We start from the raw sequence: 21,041 nt of genomic DNA on the forward strand, positions 1-21,041 counted from the left end.
GGGTCCCCGACCCTGAGGTCCCCATTCCTGGGGGCCCCGGCCGCTCCTGCTCTGCGTCCTCCCGCCCGGCAGGGGGAGCCCGCGGGAAGCGAAGGCGCTGCGCGGAGTGTCCCCGCAGCGCTTCCGCCCGCCCGCCCGCCCTATATAAGCGGAAGGCGGGAGCGCGGCCTTCTTTTCGGCGGGGCGAGCGGGGGCGGCCTCTGCCTCCGTGCCGCTCCGTTCCGGCGGGTGAAGGGAGGGTCTCTGGTCCCCTGGTGCCGGCCGAGGAGGGCCCCCGTGCGGCGCTGGCCGCCGGCTGCGTTCCCCAGCTGCTCCTTCCCCCGCCATGTTGCAGCGAAGCTGCTTCAGGGCTGGCCCCGATGGCGGCTTTTGGGCGGCCGCTTCGGTTTCCGTGCCTCGGCCCCGTCGCTGAGCAAGGGAAGGCTGCGGCGTGAGGGGACATGGCTGCGGACCGTCAGGCCCCACTCTGTGGGGGGAGGAGGAGGAAGAGGAAGGCGTGACTGGAGGTGCGGGCGGTTCCTGTGTCCAGCTCAGCGGGCTGCCTGCCTCTGGTGCTGGTCTTGCTGGTCTGGGTGACCCCCGGGGAAATCGGGCTCTTAGACCCCAGCCTTGCGTGCTCCCCTGCGCCCCGGGTGGGCCCGGTAAGCGCCCCACGGCCGGGCACAGCGCGGGGGCTCCGCGCTTTGCTCCAGGCGCTGCTGTGCTCGTGTAGATCATAAAGCGATGTGTAGGAAGGTGTCAGGATTGAGGTGAATACGGCTGTTCTTCCGTCGAAGGAGGGGAGAAAACTGAGGACCGCAACCTTTTCAGGTTTTGAGCGAAATGCTTGTAAAGATTTGAGTAACTAAAGTGAATCAATTCATTTTTTAAATTGCGTTTTAATCTCGTTTTATGTTAAGTAGTGCAGTTCACAAAGAAGGTGGTTATGCAGTCAGCTAAGCACTTGCTCGTTATTAACGGCATTCTTCTCCCGTTCTTTTTATTTGTCTTTCTTCAGACCGGCAGGAGACAGGGTGAAGTGGAAAAGATTGTATAATGTCTTGAAAAATCGAGGGTAAGTGGTGCTTAACACAAAGGCTGTCCAGGCAAGCTTTGGCTGTCTTGCTAACTCTGAGTGGCGTTTTACATTTAGTGTCGACATGTGCACCGAATACCTTTGTAACACTGCCTTCCGAGTAGGCGATGTAATCTTGTTCTTACCAATAACCTGTAACCATCACCTTTTCCAGTGTTTGTGCGGGTTTGTTTTCAGCCTGCCACAGGCGTTGCAAAGGTGGCTGCTGTGGCATCTTTGTGTCATTAGGTGGCAGAGAGAGACAGGCTATGTTCTACGCTCGTTTGTTCTGAAACCCGTGAGCACTCAGAGTGATTGATAGCCTGACATTATTTATAAACGGGCTGGTTGTTAGGAGACTCTTGAGAAACTAAGCCTTTCCTATTTTTTTTAATTGCCTTAAAAGTGAGATCTGTACATAACAGTAAAAAGGCATTCTGTTTGACCTGTACTGGGTGTGCAGCAGAAAGGCTGTGCGTGGCTTTCCGATGATTTAGCCTTGAAAAGGGTAGGATCCTGCTGGTACGTAGACTTGTATTACAGAAAAACGAGTTGAAGTGATCTGTCTGAAGCCACGTGGCGAGTTGGTGACATTGCCGGGCGTCGGATGCTGGCAGCCCTGACCCTGTTCCTATCTGAAAGTAGAAATATGCCTGCACTATGAATTTATTTCATTAGCTTCCCTCTTACTGGGCCTTTCAAATTTCTGTTATCAGTGAACCAGTAACTGTATAACCAGGCTTTGAAGCATGTATAAATATGTAAAATAAATGCTGTATATATTTTCCACTCTTTCAGAGAGAGCCGTGTGACATGGCAGACCCAGGAGCCCCTCTCAAAGACCTGAGGTGAGCAGCAGCAGATGCGAGTTCCCCTGTTGAATAGCTCCCTGCCCCAGCTCGTGTTGCAGATGTGGCTGTAGTGCCATGTTTGTGTCATTAGGTGGCAGAGAGGAAAAGGCTGTGTCTTTGCTGGTGCTCTGAGACCTGTGAGCACTCAGGAACGATGAGCAACCTGACAATTATTTCTTGATTCCCCCTTTTCTTTGTTAAATTGTGAAGGACGGGCAGCTGTGGGGGGACAGGGTAGAGAAGTGTGGCAGACAGTCATTCTCTTAGTGAATGTCTCGTTTATGTGACAGGTAAGAGATACAACTGATGTTTCTGCCATCACTTTCTAAGTTTTAGAAGCAAAACTTAGGTTTTACTAACACGCTATGTTAAAAGCTAATTCAGGTTTCTTGTATATCGGATCTTTTGTTGTTGTGGAGGAATGGCAAACTCCAGTATTCTTTATTCTAATAGTCGTGAGTCCTTGGAGATTTGCTTTCCTGACATGTTAATATAATTAGGGGGCAGAGATGAAGGGGCTTCCTGTGCCTGAAACTTGTAACTGCTCAGAGATTAGTAGTAGCTTGACATTGTTTCCATATGTACCTTTTTCTCCAGAGAATTAACGGAAGACAGAGCAAAACTTCTTTGAAAAGCAGTTAAAATTATGCCAATTTTAACTGCATCAAGGGAAGGTCCGTCCTTTTTTATTTTTTTCTTTTTGCAAGGACAAATAGAAGTGACAGCTCTACTCTTGAATTCTATTTTTGCCTTCAACAATCCTTTGTGGCCTGCAAGGCATCCTTGCTTGCTGCGCGTTCTGAGTTTTGCAGGGTTTAGCATTATGGAGATATCAAGAATTGCCCCTGGGAGGGGAGGAGCTGGGGGAAACAGGCACTTAAGTTTGTTTCCAAAGTATTGGCATGATCTAGAAACAGTTGGGGGTGGATTTAGCATATGGAGAAAACTTCAGCCTGTTCCCAACATTACTAAAACACTCAGTCAACAACATCTTGACTTCCAAGGGTGCTGAGTAAGCTTGACCAGAAGGTGCAGTGAGCAGTCTTCTGGAACGCAGCTTTGTGATAATCCTGCTTGGTTGGGGCGGGGGGGGTTGAACAAAACAAAAAAACAACCCAACCCAACACTCCTTCCCCCAAAAAACCCAAACTAAAGATTTTGTTTTTCTTTCCTACAGTTACTTTTGAAAACAGGGCTGGGCTCTGGAACTTGCTTCAAACGTTGAAGGTAGGTATCGTGTCGTTTCTTGGAAACGTACTAAACCTCAGCGAGCAATCTTCTCATTCGTTTTTCATTTCCTCAGGCTACTTTTCTCAGCTCCCAGACTGCAACCTTTTAAGGGGGGCTGTCGGTCAGAACAAGAGACTTTTGAGAGCTTAATGCTTTTACATATATTAGAGTGCCTGAGATCATCAAAGCAGGCTTATACTACTGCAGTTTTGTGCTGCAAAACGCTACTGGAAAGTTTGTCACAAATGTGCAAGATAATGAGATTGTTTCTTAGGCATAATGAAAAAAAGAAAGAAAAAGATTTCAGTAATCCAAGCAAAAAAATTCATGCTGAAATCTGAAGTTTTTTCCAAGTCCTTATACCCTAACAGCTGTGTGTGTCACTGCCCTTTCTTGGGCCATGTGGTGCTCATGAGCCTCTGCTGCCCCAGTGTTTAACGGGGTGAGAGAAGCTCACACGTAGGTAGTATTGTGGAACTCTGAGAGGCTTTGCAGTGACTAATAGCTTGACAAAATCTGGCAGTGCTAAATGGTGGAAAATGTTCTCATTAAATGGGCATTATGAGGGCCAAAGGTGCCATTAACGAAGCGGGTAACTGCTGACTGCAAAATGAGCCATTTAATTGGGAAAAGTCACTGCCTACCAGCAGTGGATTTGGAAAAGAATGCTAATAAGGTTGTTGGGGATATGGTTATGCAGAGACGCATGCCTTAAGGTGTGACTCTTCTATTTCAATTTCCTGACTTCTTTTAACCCTGAAATACATATTTTTGAGTTTTTTCATCAGCCTTTACTCACATCAAGGGTCCTGTAGGGGTAGTGAGTGCCTAATAAGTCTCTTTAGAACTTCACTGTGTGAGGCACAGGATAGCTATTAAAATTATCCTAATAGCATTTGCTGCTAACCCCCTTCCCAAGACTGAGCAGCAAGCCCAGGCTATGAGTATTGCTTTACTGAAAGGGTTGCCTGGCTCTCAGCTGTGGAAAAGCTTAATATTTTGTATTAAAGTGGTTTTGAGAGAAATTAAAAATCTTTCTGCACATTAACTTAGCCCATCACCATTTAGAACTGGTTTATGTTGCGGCTTTGAATGCTGGAATAAGCCCAGCTTTTCTTTCTTGGCACTATTAATAGCTTGCCGCTGCATTGAGGTTGGCAAACTGACCTTTGATGTTTTTCAGGGAGCCCAAGAGTGAGAGAGTAACCACGAGCAGGCTCCAGCTATCGTGCTGTTAAATTATCCCTTTCCCAGACTCACCAGCATGCACTGTGCCTAGCTGGGAGACTTTTCTTTTTCAAAACCTTTCTGCTCTAGTGACAAAGAACCTCTCTGAAATTAGTCTTAATTCATTAGTCCCATCTGCCTTCGGTCACTGCTTTAGGTCCTGATTCATACAAGTTTGCAGGCACAAGGTTTCCACTGACTGCAGTGAATATAGCTAGGGCGAGTTAAGGTGTGCCTGTGGTTCTGCTCTGAAGTAAATTGCTTTCTGAAGTTTCCCTGTGAGTCATGATAACTGAGCCCAGCTAATGACTTCCCCTAAAACTTGGTTTCATTTTAGGAAGGCTTTTTATTTCGTCTGGGATGTGAAAAATCTTTGGACGGTCCCAAGACAAGCATGATGTAATTCATCAATTAGCTGAAAGTGTTGCCTTTGAAATAAAAAGCAATTCTCTGTCCTGACCAACTGCGGTGCCATAGCTCAAACTGCTATAGGGAACAGCAGGAGTCTGGATGGTATGGATTAATTAGCTTCTTAGTATGGACATTTATTGCTAACTTGTGCTGGCTGTATTTGAAGTTGTCTAACATCCTGGGCCTTTTTCTTACTTGCAGATCATGCCTCGAGTTTAAGAATTTGTAGCAAAAGAAACGGTGAGCAGTGCCCGCAGTGGAAGATTCCTACGAGTTCATCTTTCCTCACATGTGGGTTCGAGCGCGCTACAGCCAGTGAACGTGCGTGCGATGCTGCTCGTGGCGCTGAATGTTTGCTGCAACCTGTGTACGCAAATGTCAGTTTAAAAAAAAACGTTAGTTGTGCTCCAAGTGTCCTTTCCGCTTTGGCTGGGCTGAGCCGCCAGAGTTGTAATCTTGCCCTTCTCCCGGTCGTCTCGGCTCATACACTGTTTTCACAGCCAATATTCTGAAGCACTGCTGTTGCAATCCATACTTTCTCTGCCTGGTTGAGAAGGATTTAAAAAAAAAAAAACCCCAAAACTAAATAAAGATGCCACCTCAAATAAGTCTGAAATGATTATGCTTGTGTATTTGTAGCTCCCCAAGGAATATTAATTTTTAACCGTTCTGGGATTTAAGACTTTTATTTGTGGACATGAGAACTGGGATAGTTTTACTTCAAACAATGAAAGATAGAAGTCTTGCTGCTTACCTCCATCCCCTTGTAGTACAGATCTACTGTGCCGCTAAAGCAGCGGCATCTGGTGCGATCAGATCATCGGTCTCGCAGTATTCTGGCTCTTTCCAGCTAATGTGGGAAATCTGGAGAAGGCATTAGGAGCATTCAATAGCTTTGCCTTTAGACATTTTTCTCCCGTCATGTAGCGTAGCTCGTAAATCGTAAGCATGTGTCTGAAAACACTTGTGCTTTTTATTAGTGATGAACAAAACTTGGTGCTCCTGGGCCGTGAGTCAAGTGATGCCTGCAGTGTCCTCTGCTCTTACTGGGGTGTGCCGATCGGTGGCGTGGGAAGGTGACGGCCTTGTCGGAAGCGTCTTTGAGTAAAGCTGTCTTGGCTAGTTCTTTGAAGTACATGGGCCGCCTTCCTCCTTGAACTTCATCTTTTATCATAAATGAAAGCATAAATGCTTAAAGAGATTCTGATATGATTATGGGGATAAGCAAGGAACGTGGTTGTCCTCCACTCTGCTAGGTGCTTACCCACTGCTTCATCTAATACTGCTTTTGGGGAAGGGAGCAGTGGGGATGACGTGTGGTGGAAATGCTGATTATATGGACAAAATTTATTAGTAGGTTTCAAACGTGGGGGGGGAGGGTGAAAAATGGCTTTCCTGAAAATCTGAGGAGAGGATTTGGCAGGGTTGTTAGGCTCCTTTTTCTAATAGCAGAAGAAAATTATTCAGTGGAGCTGGTTGCCATAGGAATGCAGGACGATGGGGAGGGAGCTGGGGTGGCTGCAGGGAGCCTCATTACAGGATTCCAGCCCTTCGCCTTCCAGCAGACCTGCACCTGCCCAGGCAGCCCAGCGCCTGCCCGCGCGGCCTCGACCGTCTTTGCAGGGTTCGTACTGAATTAAGGGTGACTCTGAGGGGCTGAGGAACTTGCTGCCTTTCAGACAGAAACCTTACAAGTGCTCAACCTTCCTACAGGTGAAATATGTCAAGAAGGCAACTCCTCTGCGGGAAGCGAGCTGCGCTGGCTCCATGCTAGATTTAGAGCGCTGTTGACACTGAAACATTTCCTCCATAAATAATAGTGAGAGGTAATGATGATCCTATAGAACTAATAGAAGGAAATACTGATATCTTTCCTCCAAAGGGCTCATAAATTTGCAGCCGTGGCACTACTGATTGCCTTCGCAGGCTGTGTATGCTGTCAGGCATATTTTTTTCTCGGTGATTATATTTTAGATACACGCTCCACTTCACTAAGCAATTGTTGGCAAAAGCACTGGCATACGGTCCATCAGCAGGACTAGGATTGTGCTGGGAACAGAGCAAGCTCGGGGTAGTTTACATAAACTCTTCCTCTCTACCCGTAGTTTTAAACGGTTGCTATAATTCAATAAAGGAAACAGACTGTAGTTAGAGACCTGGTAGTATTTACACAGCCAAACAAATGTCTTGAAACCTGCTGAAAGCTTGCCTGGAAATTCATTTTAATAATGGGAGAAGCACTGGATTATGCTGGTGTTAATCTTTAACCTCTGCAGTGCAAGCCCAGCTTAGTTTTAGGAGATTTAAACTGAGAGGTTGGCTTATCCCTGCACTGAGTATTGTAGGAAGTAACACATGACACATGTACGTTAACTGGTCAGGATTGTTCATGTTGTAGCCCTTTCCCTTTAAGCTATTCTTGGCTTTAGCTGCTTCCAAAGCCGCCGCGTGAGAGGGAACGGCCTGTGCTGCCAGTTTCAGGCTGCAGGCAGGAGCAGCCGGGTGGGAGCCTCACACCAGCCATCACATCGCTGTCTGGGGTCAGGCACTTAAAAAAGGAATGAAAGAATTGCCAGGGTTCTCCGCTGTGGAAAAGACTGCTTATCTGCTTCCTAAGTTACAGCTGGATCTGGAGCTGGATGACTCAGACACTTAAGGAGAGACTTTTGAATAGGGAAATCTACCTTTTTCTCCTTTTTAGATCACAAGCAAGCTGGTACTTAAAAGGCTGCTGTTTTGCTATTGATGTACTGGTGTGATTCACATAAAAGCTATTTATTTACATCAGAGACGTTCATCAAAAGAAGATGTGACAAGTACAGCATGAATGATTCATTCTCATCTCTGCACTGCTTTCCTGTTAATCAAGAAACAGGTAGATGCGTCCAGCTGGGCTCCGCTTCTTTATCGCTTTCCGTGTCATCTTCTTCCCCCAAGCCTGGTCAGCCCGGCTCCCGGTGTCCCAGCTCCGCAGCACGCTCCTGCCGACTGTATCGATGATCCCGCTGGGCGGTGGAGGTCATGATGCTTGGTTTTCCATGAAGGAGAAGGGGCTGCAGCTACGCTGAACTCCCTGTGTAGAGTGTATATTTCCTGTGGGGGAGACGATGGAGAAACAGGCCTTCAACCCTTGGATTTTACTCCAAGATTGCAGATTCTAAACTCCAGGGCTGCGCTTCCCCCGTTAGGAATATTTGGTGTTTGAAATCTTCTTCCAGAGCAAGGTCTTGAGGTTGTTCAGCACGAGGGAGTGGTGCACTTCCATCTGGCTGGCCAGGCCGCTGAGGGTCATGCAAGTTCGGAGCTGTTTCTGCAGCTCTTCTTTCAGCTCCGGTGGTGCTCTGTACAGCAAGTAGTCCTGCAGCAACCCGCAGACCTTCGCCAGGTTGGGCTGCACCATGTCGCTTTTGCACTGCTTCATGAGTTTGTCGCACGTCGCCATACAGTCCTTCCCGTAGGTGCAGTCCACGTTCTGCTCACAGTGACGTCCCTTGAGGAAACCTCTGATTGTCATCTCCGTTGCCACCTTCCTCAGGTTGACCATTTTGAAGTCGTATTTATCATTGTAGCCCACGTTCTTAAAGCCGGTCTCGCAGATGTAGAAGTTCCCATAGGTCCCGTGGAATATCTCCTCTACGAACTCCAGAAGGCCGATGGCGATCTTTGCCCGCCGGGGCCACGCTGGCGCGAACCACTGGTGGATAATTTGGTGGACGACTGAAGGCAGCAGCGACTGGAGGAAGGGGGGGACATCCACTCCGTAGAGGGAGGTGTGGGGGATCTTCTCGGTGACATAGAGGTCCCCGCAGTGCCCCAGCAGTTTGGAGGTGTGCTCTTTCTCATGCAAGGAGAGCATGAGAAGAAACTCATTGAGCTGAAGTAGCGCCCAGATGGACTTGGCCTCTGCTAAAGACACTTTCCCATCCCGGTTCACATCTGCCATGGCGATGATCCGGCTCACCAGGGCTGCAAGAGAAGGCTGATCTCCCAGGTTGGACTGCGAACAGAACAAGAAGCGGCGTCAGACCCTTGCAGCTCTCTCTGTTCGGGCATCGTAGCGCAAAACCTGACCTGGGGAACCAAAGAACTGAGCTTGGGAGAGGGGGAAACAGCCACCACGCTCGAGCAAATTTGGTGCCTTGCCATAGCGCACCGATGGACGGATTCAGCTCCAGCAGAATTTTACCAGCCTCGGGGCTGCTCTAGACCCGATGGGAGCAAGGTTTTGCGAGCAAAGGCTGGGCAGCGCTGCCGTCCCGGGGCCCTGCACAGGGGTAGCTGCTGCAGCGGTGCCGGCGCTGTGAGGGCCACCCGTGGGCTCGTGAATAAGCTCTGCCCAGCACAGATGCCACCCACAGCTGCGGTACAGGGGCCTCCAGGGTTGCTGCTACTAAAATCTTGCAAATAAGGATTCCTGTGTGAGAACGGAGGTTTTTCTCAACTAGTCCAGTACTTGCTCTGCAGTAAGGGTAAGGAGCCCTGCCCTGCACCCAGCAGCTGATGGGAGAGCCTGGGCTGGAGGAGCTCTCGTTTAAGGGGAAGGAAAGACGCGTTTAGTCTTTCTGACTTGCAAGTGGCAGCCCATGCCCACAAGATCCCGGAGGGACCCTCCTCACTGACCTTCAGGAAGTTCAGGAGCATTTCTTTGAACTCATCCATCGACGTCCCTCGTGTCGGTTTGTCAAAGAGGACCACGTCCCTCCTGGGCACAGAGTCCGGGTGGCTGTCTGCCTTCAAGGCTTCTTCGATGCCGCATTTGATGATCACCTCCGTCTCCCTCCAGAGCCCACTGTAAACCTACAGCAAAGGAGAGGGGACACGGTGGAGACAGGAGGAAAACAACAGCAAGGGCAGAGAACTGGTTTCTGGTTCGGTTCGGTTCGGGACGGGTACGGGGGATGGGGGGAGGAGCTGACGTGCAGGTGGATGGAGGAGGACATGGCCCGGGTTCGATGCTCGCGCCCATCCCCTGCCGCGCCGTGGTTTCTGCAGCGGGGATGGGACCTACCTGCTGGGTGGGAGAGGAGGAGAGGCAGTGCTGGAAGAGGAGGCTGCGCTCCTCGCACAGGTCTTTGCAAGTGGAGCCAGAAATAATTCCTTTCTTGTACTGGTCACACTGGGGAGGGGAAGGCAGAGAGAGAAGCTCAGCGGGGGCTGCTCCCTGGTCACCCGAAAAATTCCGACGGATCCAGGCTCAGTCCAACAGCTTGTGATCTGGGGCACCCCAAGCACATGAGTTGGGGGCTCCGGTGCTGCTGCCAGCCCTGCGCCCGTCACCTGCCATGCCCAAACTCCTCACCCCCCGTTCCTGCAGCAGGGCTGGGGCCAGCCCTTTGGTTTTTCTATTTACCACGTGTACCTGACAGCATCGTCAATGCCAGCGCGTCCCCAGTGAGCCCGTTTCCTCTGAGTTCATGTGAGTCTCTTATACAAGAGAAAAACACCCCTTAGAAGAGGCACATCTGATTGCAAAGTCACGCAGGCTGTCTGGAGGCAAGAACGGTATCTCCAATTGCCAACAATTTCTTTCTTTCCTGGGATTTTGAGGTTCTCGAGCACAGAGGGGCTGCTCAGGGTCACCACCCCAATATCACTTTGGGTTTGGCAGCCCACGAGCTGCCGCCTGCCGCAGGGGATGCCGGCTGTGCCGGCACGGCATGTATGTGGCTTTGGGCGATGTCTGCATCTTGGCAGCCGTTTCAGCCAGTTCAGGGTTTCTGGGAGGGAGGAGAGCGCCTTGTGCTCAGACTTTCATCAGGGAGATGCAGTGCCAGTTGCTCAGAGTACAGCCCCTTCCGGGACCCCAAACTCCTCACTCTGTCTTCCAAAGAAATCCCAGCCCAAAATCCCTGCTCTAAGACCCAAAGATTTCTACTGGTCCTAGAGGAAGGACTTTAATGGGGAGACATAGGGAGAGAGGAGCGTGTAGGCACACATGGGGCTGAGCCCCAGCCAAACAGGCAGCAGCTGAGGGCAGAGCTCCTGGCTGCAGCCGGGGCCCTTTGGGGTGGCTCTGTGCCTTGGGCAAGGTGGGCTGGGCTGGCAGAGACCCCCATGCTGTGGGAGGCACCGCAGGGGATTTGCACCCGGGTGCTCCAGCTGCAAGTCCAGGGGTTTAGGAGAGCTTCCAGGACTGGAGGAGAGGGAAGCATGGAGCTGGGTGAGGATGGGGACGCACGGGCTCAGGCTGCTCAGCAGAGCAGCAGCCTCTGCTGTGAAATGGGCTGGTCCCAGTTCAGGAGGTGGTGGGGACAGGGACAAGCAGTGGCTCTGATCCGCAAGTGGGGCAGCTGGGTCGGGAGCTGGAGGCGTCCCTGGGCAGGAGGCTGCAGCTCTGCAGCGTCTCAGCGAGGGCACAACAGCCTCAGGGCTGGAAACAAACAGGAGCTGCAGAAATTCACTGCATCTTTTCCCTCTTTTCTCCCCAACACGGTGGGAATTAACCCTTAGACCAGCTCACAGGTGACACGACCAGACACAGTGGCTTAAACCCTGAGCTCAGAGCAGGAATTAGCGCCCAAGACCCCGTGGTCAGAGTCATGCAGAAAATCAAATTAAACGATCGTCACTGTTGTTATGGCAATTCCTGCCTCCCTTCTCTGCTGAAGGATTGATGAACGAGGCGTTTTCAGCCAGAGCCTGGCATCCCCCTCCTCACTTGGGCCGGGCAGGCGACCTGCTCCCCTGCCATGGGACACAAACAGCAGTCCCGGGGGGCCACACTTGGTCACCGGCCCCAGGGATGCTGTGGGGAGCAGGCTGCACCCCACTGCAAACCCCAGGCAGGGGAAAAACACACCAAGCCAAGCTCCCGCAAGGGGTCTGCTCTTCGTGCTGGCTGATGCTTTCCTTAGGGCACATCAGCAGTTAGAGAGGTACCTGCAGCCTGGCTACTCCCCTTTTTTCTCCAGCTCTGCGGAGCTCAGGGAGGCTGGCGTGATGCTCTCCCTGCCCGCAGATCCTGCTCTGACAATGCAACTTCATCTCCACAGACGTTAATCTGCCCATGACTGCCTGGCCTGCCCTGCCCTACTTCCCTCTGACATCTCATTAAATTGTTTTGCCATCGCCCTGGAAGGATAAGGTCACCTCTCCCGCTCCGACGCCAGGGACGGTGCCAGGGAAGCAGCTGCCAGGAGGGCTCCTCCGCCCAGCTCTTGCGCAGGATGCTGCCCCAGCGCTGCCTGCCCGGCTGCAAAGCACCGCACAGCCCTTGGGGGGCTGGAAATGGGGCTCCCGCAGCCCTGCTCACCCCGATACCCCAAACCGGGACCAGCGTGGCTGCAGGGGCCGCTGGCCACCACTCACGATTATCATCCGGCAGACGTGGCCGCGGCAGAGCTCAGAGTAGGACGAGTAATGCATGTACGCCACCCAGCTGCCTACGAAGATGCCCAGCCACACCACCAGCAGGTATTTCACCTTGATGCCTGGGAGGCGACTCTGGAAGGAAAAGAAAATGCTGGTGAAGGCCAAGGGCTCTGCATGGGTCGGCAGTGGCTGGACAAGGACGACTTCTTCTATACAAACCAACCTGAGCATTGGTGAAACCTTCAGCCTTTTTTATATATATTCACAAGTCTATTATGCAACTCCTGCTGCAAGTAGGTCACTTAAAATTCCCCAAAATCAGGGAGATTACAGAGCTGGGCTGTAAAGAGCTGGCTGCCAGGCATCCCCATGCCCAGGAGCCGCAGCCACGTACACCCGCTCTCCTACCAGTGCGACGGCAGAGCCCGCTGCCCTCTGCAACCCCGGGGTTCACTGTCAGGGCTGCAAGAGGCTTTACTCCTGCCTGGGGGGACCCTTCTCAGCAGAACCCCCACCTTGCAAAGCTCCATGGACACGGGAAGCTGCCGCCACCAGCTCCTGCGTGGGAGCGGGCGAGTAACAAACCTGGAAGCGCATGGATAATACTCCATGCAAACATCTCAGAGGCTTGCAGCATGATTTTCTTTTCCTGGCTTTATTTCTTCCCCTCTGCCCCTGTAACAGCAGCACTGCTGCCATCTGGCCTCCCCGCAATATAGGTTGTTTACCTGACCCCTGTAACACAGCGCAGATCCCCAGCAGTTCCTAAGGGCAGGGAAATAATCCTTGCGTCAAACACTCCATTCCTACCGGTTTCACCACGAGAGACCTTGGCCAGCGGCCCCCTCCAAACCTTCCTCTCTCCTTGCAGTGCATCAGCTGGTGAGAGACCATGACCTGCTGCTGGGATAGGGCTGGATCCAAGCGCATGCAGCACCGTTACAATCTGCCAGGGATCCTCGCTTGGGTCTTGTAGCCCAAAACCACTCCCGCCTCCAAAATGCCCCCTCCCTGGCCCCTCGACGAGTGCCCTAAAGGCTCTGCCCCGCGGCAGTAACCAGAGGTGGTGTAGCCTCCTGCCCTCCTGCCGCACTGGCTGCAGGCAGCAGCTCGGCTCGCCCCAGCCCTGACGAACAGGCTTCACAGGTGAAAGCAGCAGGTCTGCCCTGAGATCGCGACATCTTGCACGTTAATTGAAAATACCAAAGTGTGAAGCGGGCCACGATGCCCAGTTTGCCTGTCGAGCAATGGTACCGCCAATTAACGCCTGTTAAAGGGAACCTGACCACGGTGACAACTTGGCAAAGACGAAGGATGGGCGGCTGCTCCCCCGAGCTGAAAACCAGCTCGAGTGCCTGAAGTCAGACATACACCACTGCGACCCGTGAGATCCTCCCCAGCACAGCAGCCCCCCGAAAACTGCCCAGTGGTGGGTACATGACCAGCAGCAAAGGGGCCCTTTCCATGCACTTCCTGATAGAGACACGTCTTGGGGTGGCAAAGCCCTGGAATGGCCGAACTGCCTCTTTTTGCTTATTCAGACCTAGAACCCATCATGCTCCTGGGGCAGAAAGGGGCATCAGGACTGTGACCTGAGCACAGCATGGAGAGTGCTGGCTTCATCATCCCCTAAATGGTGGAAAGAAACATGGGGTTGGGGGATGCATTGCAATGAGAGGTTCTGCTGGTAATATTTTGGGTTCATGGCTGGTGCAAAGGTTTCCTCCAGGGGCTCAGCCTCAAGGCAAAGGAGCTGCTCTGCCCGCCGCCTTGGCTGGCAGCCTGCGCCCAAGGGTGTTCTCCTTCGCTTGTGTTAGTTTTAGGGTGACTCCAGGACCTGGTAGTGACTTCGGGCCAGAGCTGACTTCAAAGGCAAAATGGATGCAGCATCACAAAACCCTGCTCCATCCCTGCTACTCCCCTGCAGCGCACTGGGAATGGGGGGCTGTTCCATGGTGGGTCCCAGCGGTGGGGACCACACCAGGGCTGGCGCGCTCCCAGGGGCAGTGTGGCGTGGCTGTCACCCCCCTCTCCCATGTGGTACCTGCGCAGGGCTACCCCAGCTCCCACCCACACTCTCTCTGCACCCAGCTTCGCCCTCCCTGCCAGACCCAGGCCCCAGCCCCTGCCCACTGCCGCGGCCCCACACCACAGCTCCTCGGGCCTTTTGTCCTAGAAGAAAACAGCCTGTGGGGGCTGCTCAGCCACCAAAGGCCCATCTCTCCTGGGAGCAGAGCCACAGCACCCATCCAGCTCTCAGTTGTCCTGGGGACCCTCAGAGCCACCCCCTCTGCCCGTTCCCCGCAGCCATGCAGCCCTTCCCATGGCCGGTGAGGCCAGGGCTCACCCCAGCTCTGCACCCCCCTCCTGCCAGCATCCTCTGCCTACCAGATACCCCCTGCCATGTCTCTCCCTTCTCCCCTCCAGCAGGATAACCTCTTTGGTCCAGGACCTTTGCCAGACTCTCATTCCATGGCTGCAGAGAAAACACAGAAGCCAGCATCCCTGGCCCCGTCAACGCTGGGTCCCCGGAGCGATGAGATGGGTCCCCAGCCCCTCACCCCGGCAGCTCAGGGATGGGGAGGGGGGGGGGGGGGGAATAAAAGAAAGAAAGAAAGAGAGGGAAGGAGTCACGCCTGCCCTGCGCTGCTGCAGCGGCTGCTTCATTCAGCGATGCGGGCTGCCGGCTGGGCTGCCCTGGTGCTTCACGGCTCCCCCAGCATCACGGGTTATGCAACCGCCTGCGGCTCCCAGAGCCGGTCCAGATCCCCCCGGTGCTTGTCCGGGTCCCCCCGGTGCTGGTCCAGGTCTCCCCGATACCTGTCCCCGACCCCCAGCCCCTCGCATCGGCCGACGGGGGGAACCGCAGCGGAGCATCCCTTTGTGCACGACCGCACCGGGATGCGGAGATGGGCATCACCGAGCCCCCACCCCCACCCCGCACCGGCCCGGTGCAACCCCCCCCTCCAGCCCCCGGTACCTGCAGGCCCTTGGAGAGGGGGCAGAAGAGCACCAGATGCACCAGCCGCCGGATCCTCCGCATGCTGCGGGCGCCCCGCGGCCGCGGGCTTCAGGCTCCGGGGGGCATGGCCGGGGCCCCTCGCCGCCGGGGGGGGACGGGGGGGGACCCGGGGGGGGGGACCCGGGGATACCGGGTGGGGGGCGCCGAGCGCCGCCGCCCGCTCGCACCGCCGCAACGCGCCCGGCCCGGCCCGGCGGGGCTCGGCTCGGCTCCGCCCGGCTCGGCGAGGGGCGGCGCTCGCCGGGGCTCGGGGAGGCGGGGGGCTGCAGGCCGGGGAGGAGGGGGATGCACCTCGGGGAGGCGGGGGGCTGCAGGCCGGGAGGAGGGGGGGGATGCACCTCCGGGAGGCGGGGGGCTGCAGGCCGGGAGGAGGGGGATGCACCTCGGGGAGGCGGGGGGCTGCAGGCCGGGAGGAGGGGGGGGATGCACCTCGGGGAGGCGGGGGGCTGCAGGCCGGGAGGAGGGGGGGGATGCACCTCGGGGAGGCGGGGGGCTGCAGGCCGGGAGGAGGGGGATGCACTTCGGGGAGGCGGGGGGCTGCAGGCCGGGAGGAGGGGGATGCACCTCCGGGAGGCGGGGGGCTGCAGGCCGGGAGGAGGGGGATGCACCTCCGGGAGGCGGGGGGCTGCAGGCCGGGGAGGAGGGGGATGCACCTCCGGGAGGCGGGGGGCTGCAGGCCGGGGAGGAGGGGGATGCACCTCGGGGAGGCGGGGGGCTGCAGGCCGGGGAGGAGGGGGATGCACCTCGGGGAGGCGGGGGGGCTGCAGGCCGGGGAGGAGGGGGATGCACCTCCGGGAGGCGGGGGGCTGCAGGCCGGGGAGGAGGGGGATGCACCTCGGGGAGGCGGGGGGCTGCAGGCCGGGGAGGAGGGGGATGCACCTCCGGGAGGCGGGGGGCTGCAGGCCGGGGAGGAGGGGGATGCACCTCGGGGAGGCGGGGGGCTGCAGGCCGGGAGGAGGGGGATGCACTTCGGGGAGGCGGGGGGCTGCAGGCCGGGAGGAGGGGGGCGGAGGAGGGGGCTGCAGTCCAGGGAGGAGGGGGGCTGCAGCTCGGCACGCCTCGGCCAGCCAACCGATCCCGCGGGGAATGCCACCCACCCACCCCGGGTTAACCCAAGTCCAGGGGTCCCCCATATGGGGATCCCACCTGGGGGTCCCACCCCACCGCCTGGCAGTCCCACTCTCCCACCCTTGGATCCCACCCCCAGGTTCACCCCACCGCCCGGGGGTCCCGCGCAGGGTCCCCCAACCCCAGGGCTGGTCAGTCACCCTGGCAGAGGGGGGTTCATGGAGATGCTGATCCCCCCAGCTCAGGTGTTAATTAAAGCTATTCCAGGAGGCAGCCTGGAAGAGCCCCCGTTTGCAGCAGGTAACCTGCAGGCAGAGCCCAGGGCCCGCGTCTCCCCGAGGGCTGAGCCCAGCCATCGCCCTTCGCCTCCTCGCTGTCTCCCATGCAAATCTTAAAGCCGAGCAGCGGCGGCAGTGCCTGTCCTCCCTGTTTGCATTGCGTCTGGGCAGGGAAACCTCAAGGCAAGACAGGGGCTGCTTTGTGTCAGGCAGCGAGCAGACAGGCCAGGGACAGCCTCTCATCCAGGGGGGCTGCAGCGTACACAGGCAAGCTAGAGCAAGGGGGAAAGAGAGGCAAACATATGATGGAAGATGATCTGAGGGGGTCAGTCATGAGGCCATTGTTAAGATAATTCCTTGCTCGCTTTTAATAACTCTTCAGATCATCCATTTGTCCCCTTTTCATGGTTCATATTGGTTCATATTGCTTCCTTCCATTCGAATTTGGCTCAAAATGACCTTTGAAAACAAGCTGGTCGCCTTGTACCCAGTGGTGCCTACTTGACGTCAAGCACCGGGTGCTCACGGACTAACTAGCAAAAGCCTGAGCTGGCCTAATCTGATCAGCGGTGATAAATAATGACCATCACAACAAAAGCGAACTAAAACACCCCAAATCCTGTGGCTTGTTTGCTGCCTTCTTTTAACACCGAGGAGATCCCTGCTGCTCTCACGCTGGGCAAAGCCAGCGCAGCGCTGACCTCCACGCTCGCCTCCGAACGAGCAGACATTGCCCGCGGCGTTGCTTCAGTAACGGGGCCGGGTTAACGTTGCCTCGTCTGCCTGCAGCTCTTGTTCTCGTGCAGGTTTTTACGTCCTGATGAAGCCAGGATGGTTCTCTGGAGCTTACGCAGCTTATCTTGAGTTTTAATTAGCCCAGTAGAAGAAAGAGCCTCTGTGATTATTTTTTTTTTTTCTTTTTATGGTGGAGTTGGTAATTTGGAAAACAGCGCGGACAGGAAGATGCGTTGCTGGGTGCCTGGCAGCTGAGCCAGCTGTGAGGATGAGGAGGGTCCCAGGGTCCCCGTACTGCAACACGCTGCTTTCCTTTGCAGCTACAGGGAAACAGCTCTTCTACTCAAGCACCAATAAATTCATTATTTCCCTCCCAGCCTGAAGATGTCTTTTTTCATGCTCGCCTGAGCCTTCCCCAGCGGGATTTGTCTCCCACCCCCCTCAGAGCCGTCTCGGGAGGCTGAACAGCAGCAGGCAGCTCCCCTGCCCTGCCCTCACCTCCGCCCTGACTCCTGCCTGCCTAGGCTCAGCTGGATTAAGCACAGAGATGCCTTTTGGTATTTGTCCTGCCAGGGCGGCCACCTGCAGCGGGGTCCCCTCTGTGTCCGTGGCACGAAGTCACTCCCGCTGCCTGGGCTCAGCAGCATCCCACGCTGCCCACGAGCACTGCCCGGCTCACCCTCCTGCTGCAGCTCCCTGCACCTCGAGCCCTGACTTCGGGGGCCAAGCAAAGTGCCTGAAGGTAGAATGAAACCCTCATTGGATATGGGAAACGATATGCCTGGGACAAAGCTGAGAGAGGCTTGAAATGCCATGGATCTCTGCTGCGGGGCTCTGCAACGTTCAGGGGTGGATTGTCCGAAGAATCTAATTAGGAACGAGCAGACCTTCCCGAGCTGTAATATGCCAAGTAATTAAGTGATTAGTATTGATCGTTGGAATGCCTAATGAGCAGTTATCACTGAATGATTAATTAATCCAATCAAAAGAGTAATAAAAATTCGGCAGGTGTGATTATATCTTATAGCCAGAGCGCAAGGGCAGCAGGATCTCTCCCCACGGTGCCTGTCTCCCATTTATAACCCAGGCACACGGAGGAACTGGCACTGGAGATGCCTGTTTAGCCACCCCGCTCCCACAGCCTGGGCTGCCCCTGTGCAAGGGGTCTGTCCCCTCCCCAAAAATCCCCCGGCACTGCCAGGCAGGGCTCCAGCCATCCAGAGCTGCTCCATGTGGCATGGAGGAGGGGAAGGTGGTCCCCAGGAGCTGTCAGCATCCAGAAGATGCCGAAAGCAGTCGATGCTGATCTCCTCCCGGGGAATCTTTCCCTTGCTCCCTTGATTAAGCTCCTTCGGTTTCTCCCAGGTCACTCAGCCCGGGAAAGCCCTGCTAATCCCCACTAAACCCGGAGCACTAAACCCGCCTCTGGTCACTTCCCAGCCATGTGGTGGCTCTGCAGACACATCCCCAAGAGCACTGCGCCCTCGGGACATGGGAGCTCTCAGGACACCCACAGCCCTGTAACAGTCATTTGCTGGCCCATAATATTTGCCTGATTACATGATAATGTTATTCGATCCTGAATGAATTATCTTGCCAGCTAGTGCTAACAGCAAAGTACAGAGCAAGGACCGCCACGCACCCGTCCCCTTCCGAGCACCCTCTGCCACCCGCCTTCCTCTGGGTGGGATGTCAGCGGTGAGTGGCAGCACGGCCCGCTGCCATCGCCTGCAGTGCCCAGAGCCGCTGCTTGGCAGGGGGGTGCAGGACCCAGAACCAAAAGGGCACGTGCTCTCCCCCTGCCCTCGCTCTCCCCTCTCCAAGCAGTGCCGTCAGGATCGGCCCTGTGGCCACGAACCAGAGGGATTTCTGCCCCAGGGTCTGTGATGGCACCCGGCATTCCCGGTGCTAAGGCGGCTCAGGAGATGACGGATCCGGGCTCTAATGTTCTTTTCTGTGCATCCTTTAAGGATCTGAGGCTGATCGCCAGCGCTTCCTTCATGGCATCCACAGCTGGCTCCGAACAACGCCGTCAGCTGCCTCTGCCTGCCTGACGGGCCCTGATGGGGCTGAGCATAGCGGTTATAATTAGAAATGCTAATCAGCTCTTGTGTTTCTGGCTTGTCAGCCCTGCCACCCCCAGCACAATCTTCCCTCCAATCTGTCCTATGCTCGCCCCCTCTGCTTCCTCTCCAAATCCTGCTACTGGTAACTAAGCATTACAGAATTGGGGGGTGGGGGTTGAAAGCTGGGGCTGCTGGGGCTCCTTGCATGCTTTGGGCCAGGCATGCAGCCCCCGCAGAGCTCCTGGCTTGCTGGGGATGGTTTGGGGGTCTCACCCGCCATTCACCACCAGCGCCCTGGGCTGGAGACACCCGAGGGACACCCCTGCCCCTCACCAAGAGCCCCAGCACTGAACGATAGGGTGGAAGAGGGGCAGCCCAAGGGCTCTGCTGCAGGCAGCGCCGGAGTTAAAGGCAAAGGGTGGCGGCTGTGGCTGGAGCATGGGGCTCTGCCAGCCCAGCAGCTCTGGATGGGGAAACGCTCTCATTAGGATTTCTGTCATGTGCCAACCGTGGGCTTTTCCCAGCTGAGGAGGAAAAGGAGCTTGTAAAGGAGCGTGGACAAGGAGGCTGAGCAAGCAGATCCCTGCACAAGCTTAGCTGGTTATGGAGTTATTCATCATCGTGGCTTGCACTAGAAGACAGAACCCAGGGGATTCCTCCCTTGCTGGTGCTCACAGACAACCCCTGCCGGGGCCCAGCCCCTCCACACGGCTCCCCACCGTGAGCCGGAGCACTCGTGTCGCTGTGGGGGCCAGGACTTGGCTTCCTCCCTGGGCATTTGGCTCCCAAAGTCAGGCTTGGCCGGGAGGCCGTTCCTTGGAAGCAGGCATGGGGCTCAGCCGGCCAGGGAGGAGACAGAGGTGGGCAGGTAGGACAAGCACCCTGGCCACAGTGTGCAGACACACACAGAGCCCACTGTGCTCGGAGAGGGACGGCATCCAAACGCATGCTGGCGCCTCGCCCTGGCAAACGAGCCACTGCGGCACAGGCCAGGCAAAGGCTGGTGGTCCCTCGCCCCACAAGTGCCATTCAGATGCTCACAGACACCCCTGCAGCCTCCTGGGGTCGTGCCCAGGGCGCTGATGTGTTAACAAGGGGTCGGGGTCTCCCAGTTCGTGTCAGAACCGTATGGAGTAACCCACAGCATTGGTACAACGCAGCTGCACCAGCATGGAGCAGGAAACAGATCTGATCTGGAGCCACAGCCTAGACTTGCCCGCCTGAGCTGTGAAACATCACAGCGTCTCTAAGTTGGGCTGTGCTAGGGGAAAACATGCGCAGCTCTTGGGTTTTTAAGCAGCTTTCATCTTCCAGGTGCTCCCTGTTTATTACTCTCAGGTGGCTGCAGGAGAGAATCTCTCATCTGGAGGCCCCATGTGCAAAAGGGCAAGGGTTTTCAGGAAGGCAGCGGCTGCCTGAGAAAGATCCCCCCTCACCTCCTCTGCCCAGGACCCCCACGCATGGCCACGCCTCACCTGGGTCACACACCTGCTCGCTGCAGCATCCTACGGCACGGGCTGGCGGTGGGCATGCGGGAAGCAGCAAAAGGCTTCCCCCTCCTCCCCACGCACCCAGCACCGCGATTTCTGGAGAAAGAAAAACAGGAGAAACACGGAGGTATCACAGAAAAGGTGCTGGGAGGGAATGAGCATGGTGGCTTCGATGGTGATGGACTCATGAAAAGGGCCCGGCAGCACGGGCAGCTGACTGGGAAACCTCCAGGGACAAGCTGGATTGGATTTGTCATGACTAATTGACTCCCTCCAGTGCTGCAGTACAGGTTTCACG

General features: G+C 55.5%; 1 protein-coding gene, 1 long non-coding RNA gene and 2 other non-coding genes across 5 annotated transcripts; 3 read left to right on the forward strand and 1 right to left on the reverse strand.

Moving 5' to 3' along the window:
- The first annotated feature begins 125 nt into the window (after positions 1-125).
- LOC142065556 (uncharacterized) lies at positions 126-5,389 on the forward strand. Of its 2 annotated transcripts, XR_012663447.1 has the most exons (6): positions 172-506; positions 998-1,054; positions 1,853-1,902; positions 3,083-3,132; positions 4,700-4,875; positions 4,975-5,389. It is a non-coding gene; the product is annotated as an uncharacterized LOC142065556 (long non-coding RNA). The 2 variants fall into 2 exon arrangements; XR_012663446.1 differs by lacking the exon at positions 4,700-4,875 and having other exon boundaries at positions 126-506.
- LOC142065908 (small nucleolar RNA SNORA17) lies at positions 1,253-1,385 on the forward strand. The gene has a single exon (XR_012663555.1). It is a non-coding gene; the product is annotated as a small nucleolar RNA SNORA17 (small nucleolar RNA).
- On the forward strand, positions 1,943-2,076 carry LOC142065909 (small nucleolar RNA SNORA17). The gene has a single exon (XR_012663556.1). It is a non-coding gene; the product is annotated as a small nucleolar RNA SNORA17 (small nucleolar RNA).
- A 2,143-nt stretch (positions 5,390-7,532) lies between the features above and the next one.
- Positions 7,533-15,211, reverse strand: DIPK1B (divergent protein kinase domain 1B). The gene is made up of 5 exons (XM_075111781.1): positions 15,065-15,211; positions 12,082-12,216; positions 9,782-9,889; positions 9,394-9,570; positions 7,533-8,770 (listed from the first exon to the last, which is right to left on the reverse strand). Exons 1-5 carry the CDS (start codon positions 15,125-15,127, stop codon positions 7,958-7,960), a joined length of 1,296 nt encoding a protein of 431 aa, XP_074967882.1. The 5' UTR covers positions 15,128-15,211; the 3' UTR covers positions 7,533-7,957.
- Positions 15,212-21,041: the final 5,830 nt, after the last annotated feature.

Source organism: Phalacrocorax aristotelis, chromosome 17, assembly GCF_949628215.1.
Source record: "Phalacrocorax aristotelis chromosome 17, bGulAri2.1, whole genome shotgun sequence".
NCBI lineage: Eukaryota > Metazoa > Chordata > Aves > Suliformes > Phalacrocoracidae > Phalacrocorax > Phalacrocorax aristotelis.

Excerpts from the sequence above, each read along its gene's own strand:
- DIPK1B (XM_075111781.1), bottom strand. The coding sequence starts at position 15,127 with ATGCGGAGGATCCGGCGGCTGGTGCATCTGGTGCTCTTCTGCCCCCTC. Across the intron at positions 9,571-9,781 it reads CCTCCTCTCCCACCCAGCAG|GTTTACAGTGGGCTCTGGAG; the intron begins GTAGGTCCCATC and ends CCTTTGCTGTAG. Across the intron at positions 8,771-9,393 it reads TGCTCCTGAACTTCCTGAAG|TCCAACCTGGGAGATCAGCC; the intron begins GTCAGTGAGGAG and ends TTCTGTTCGCAG.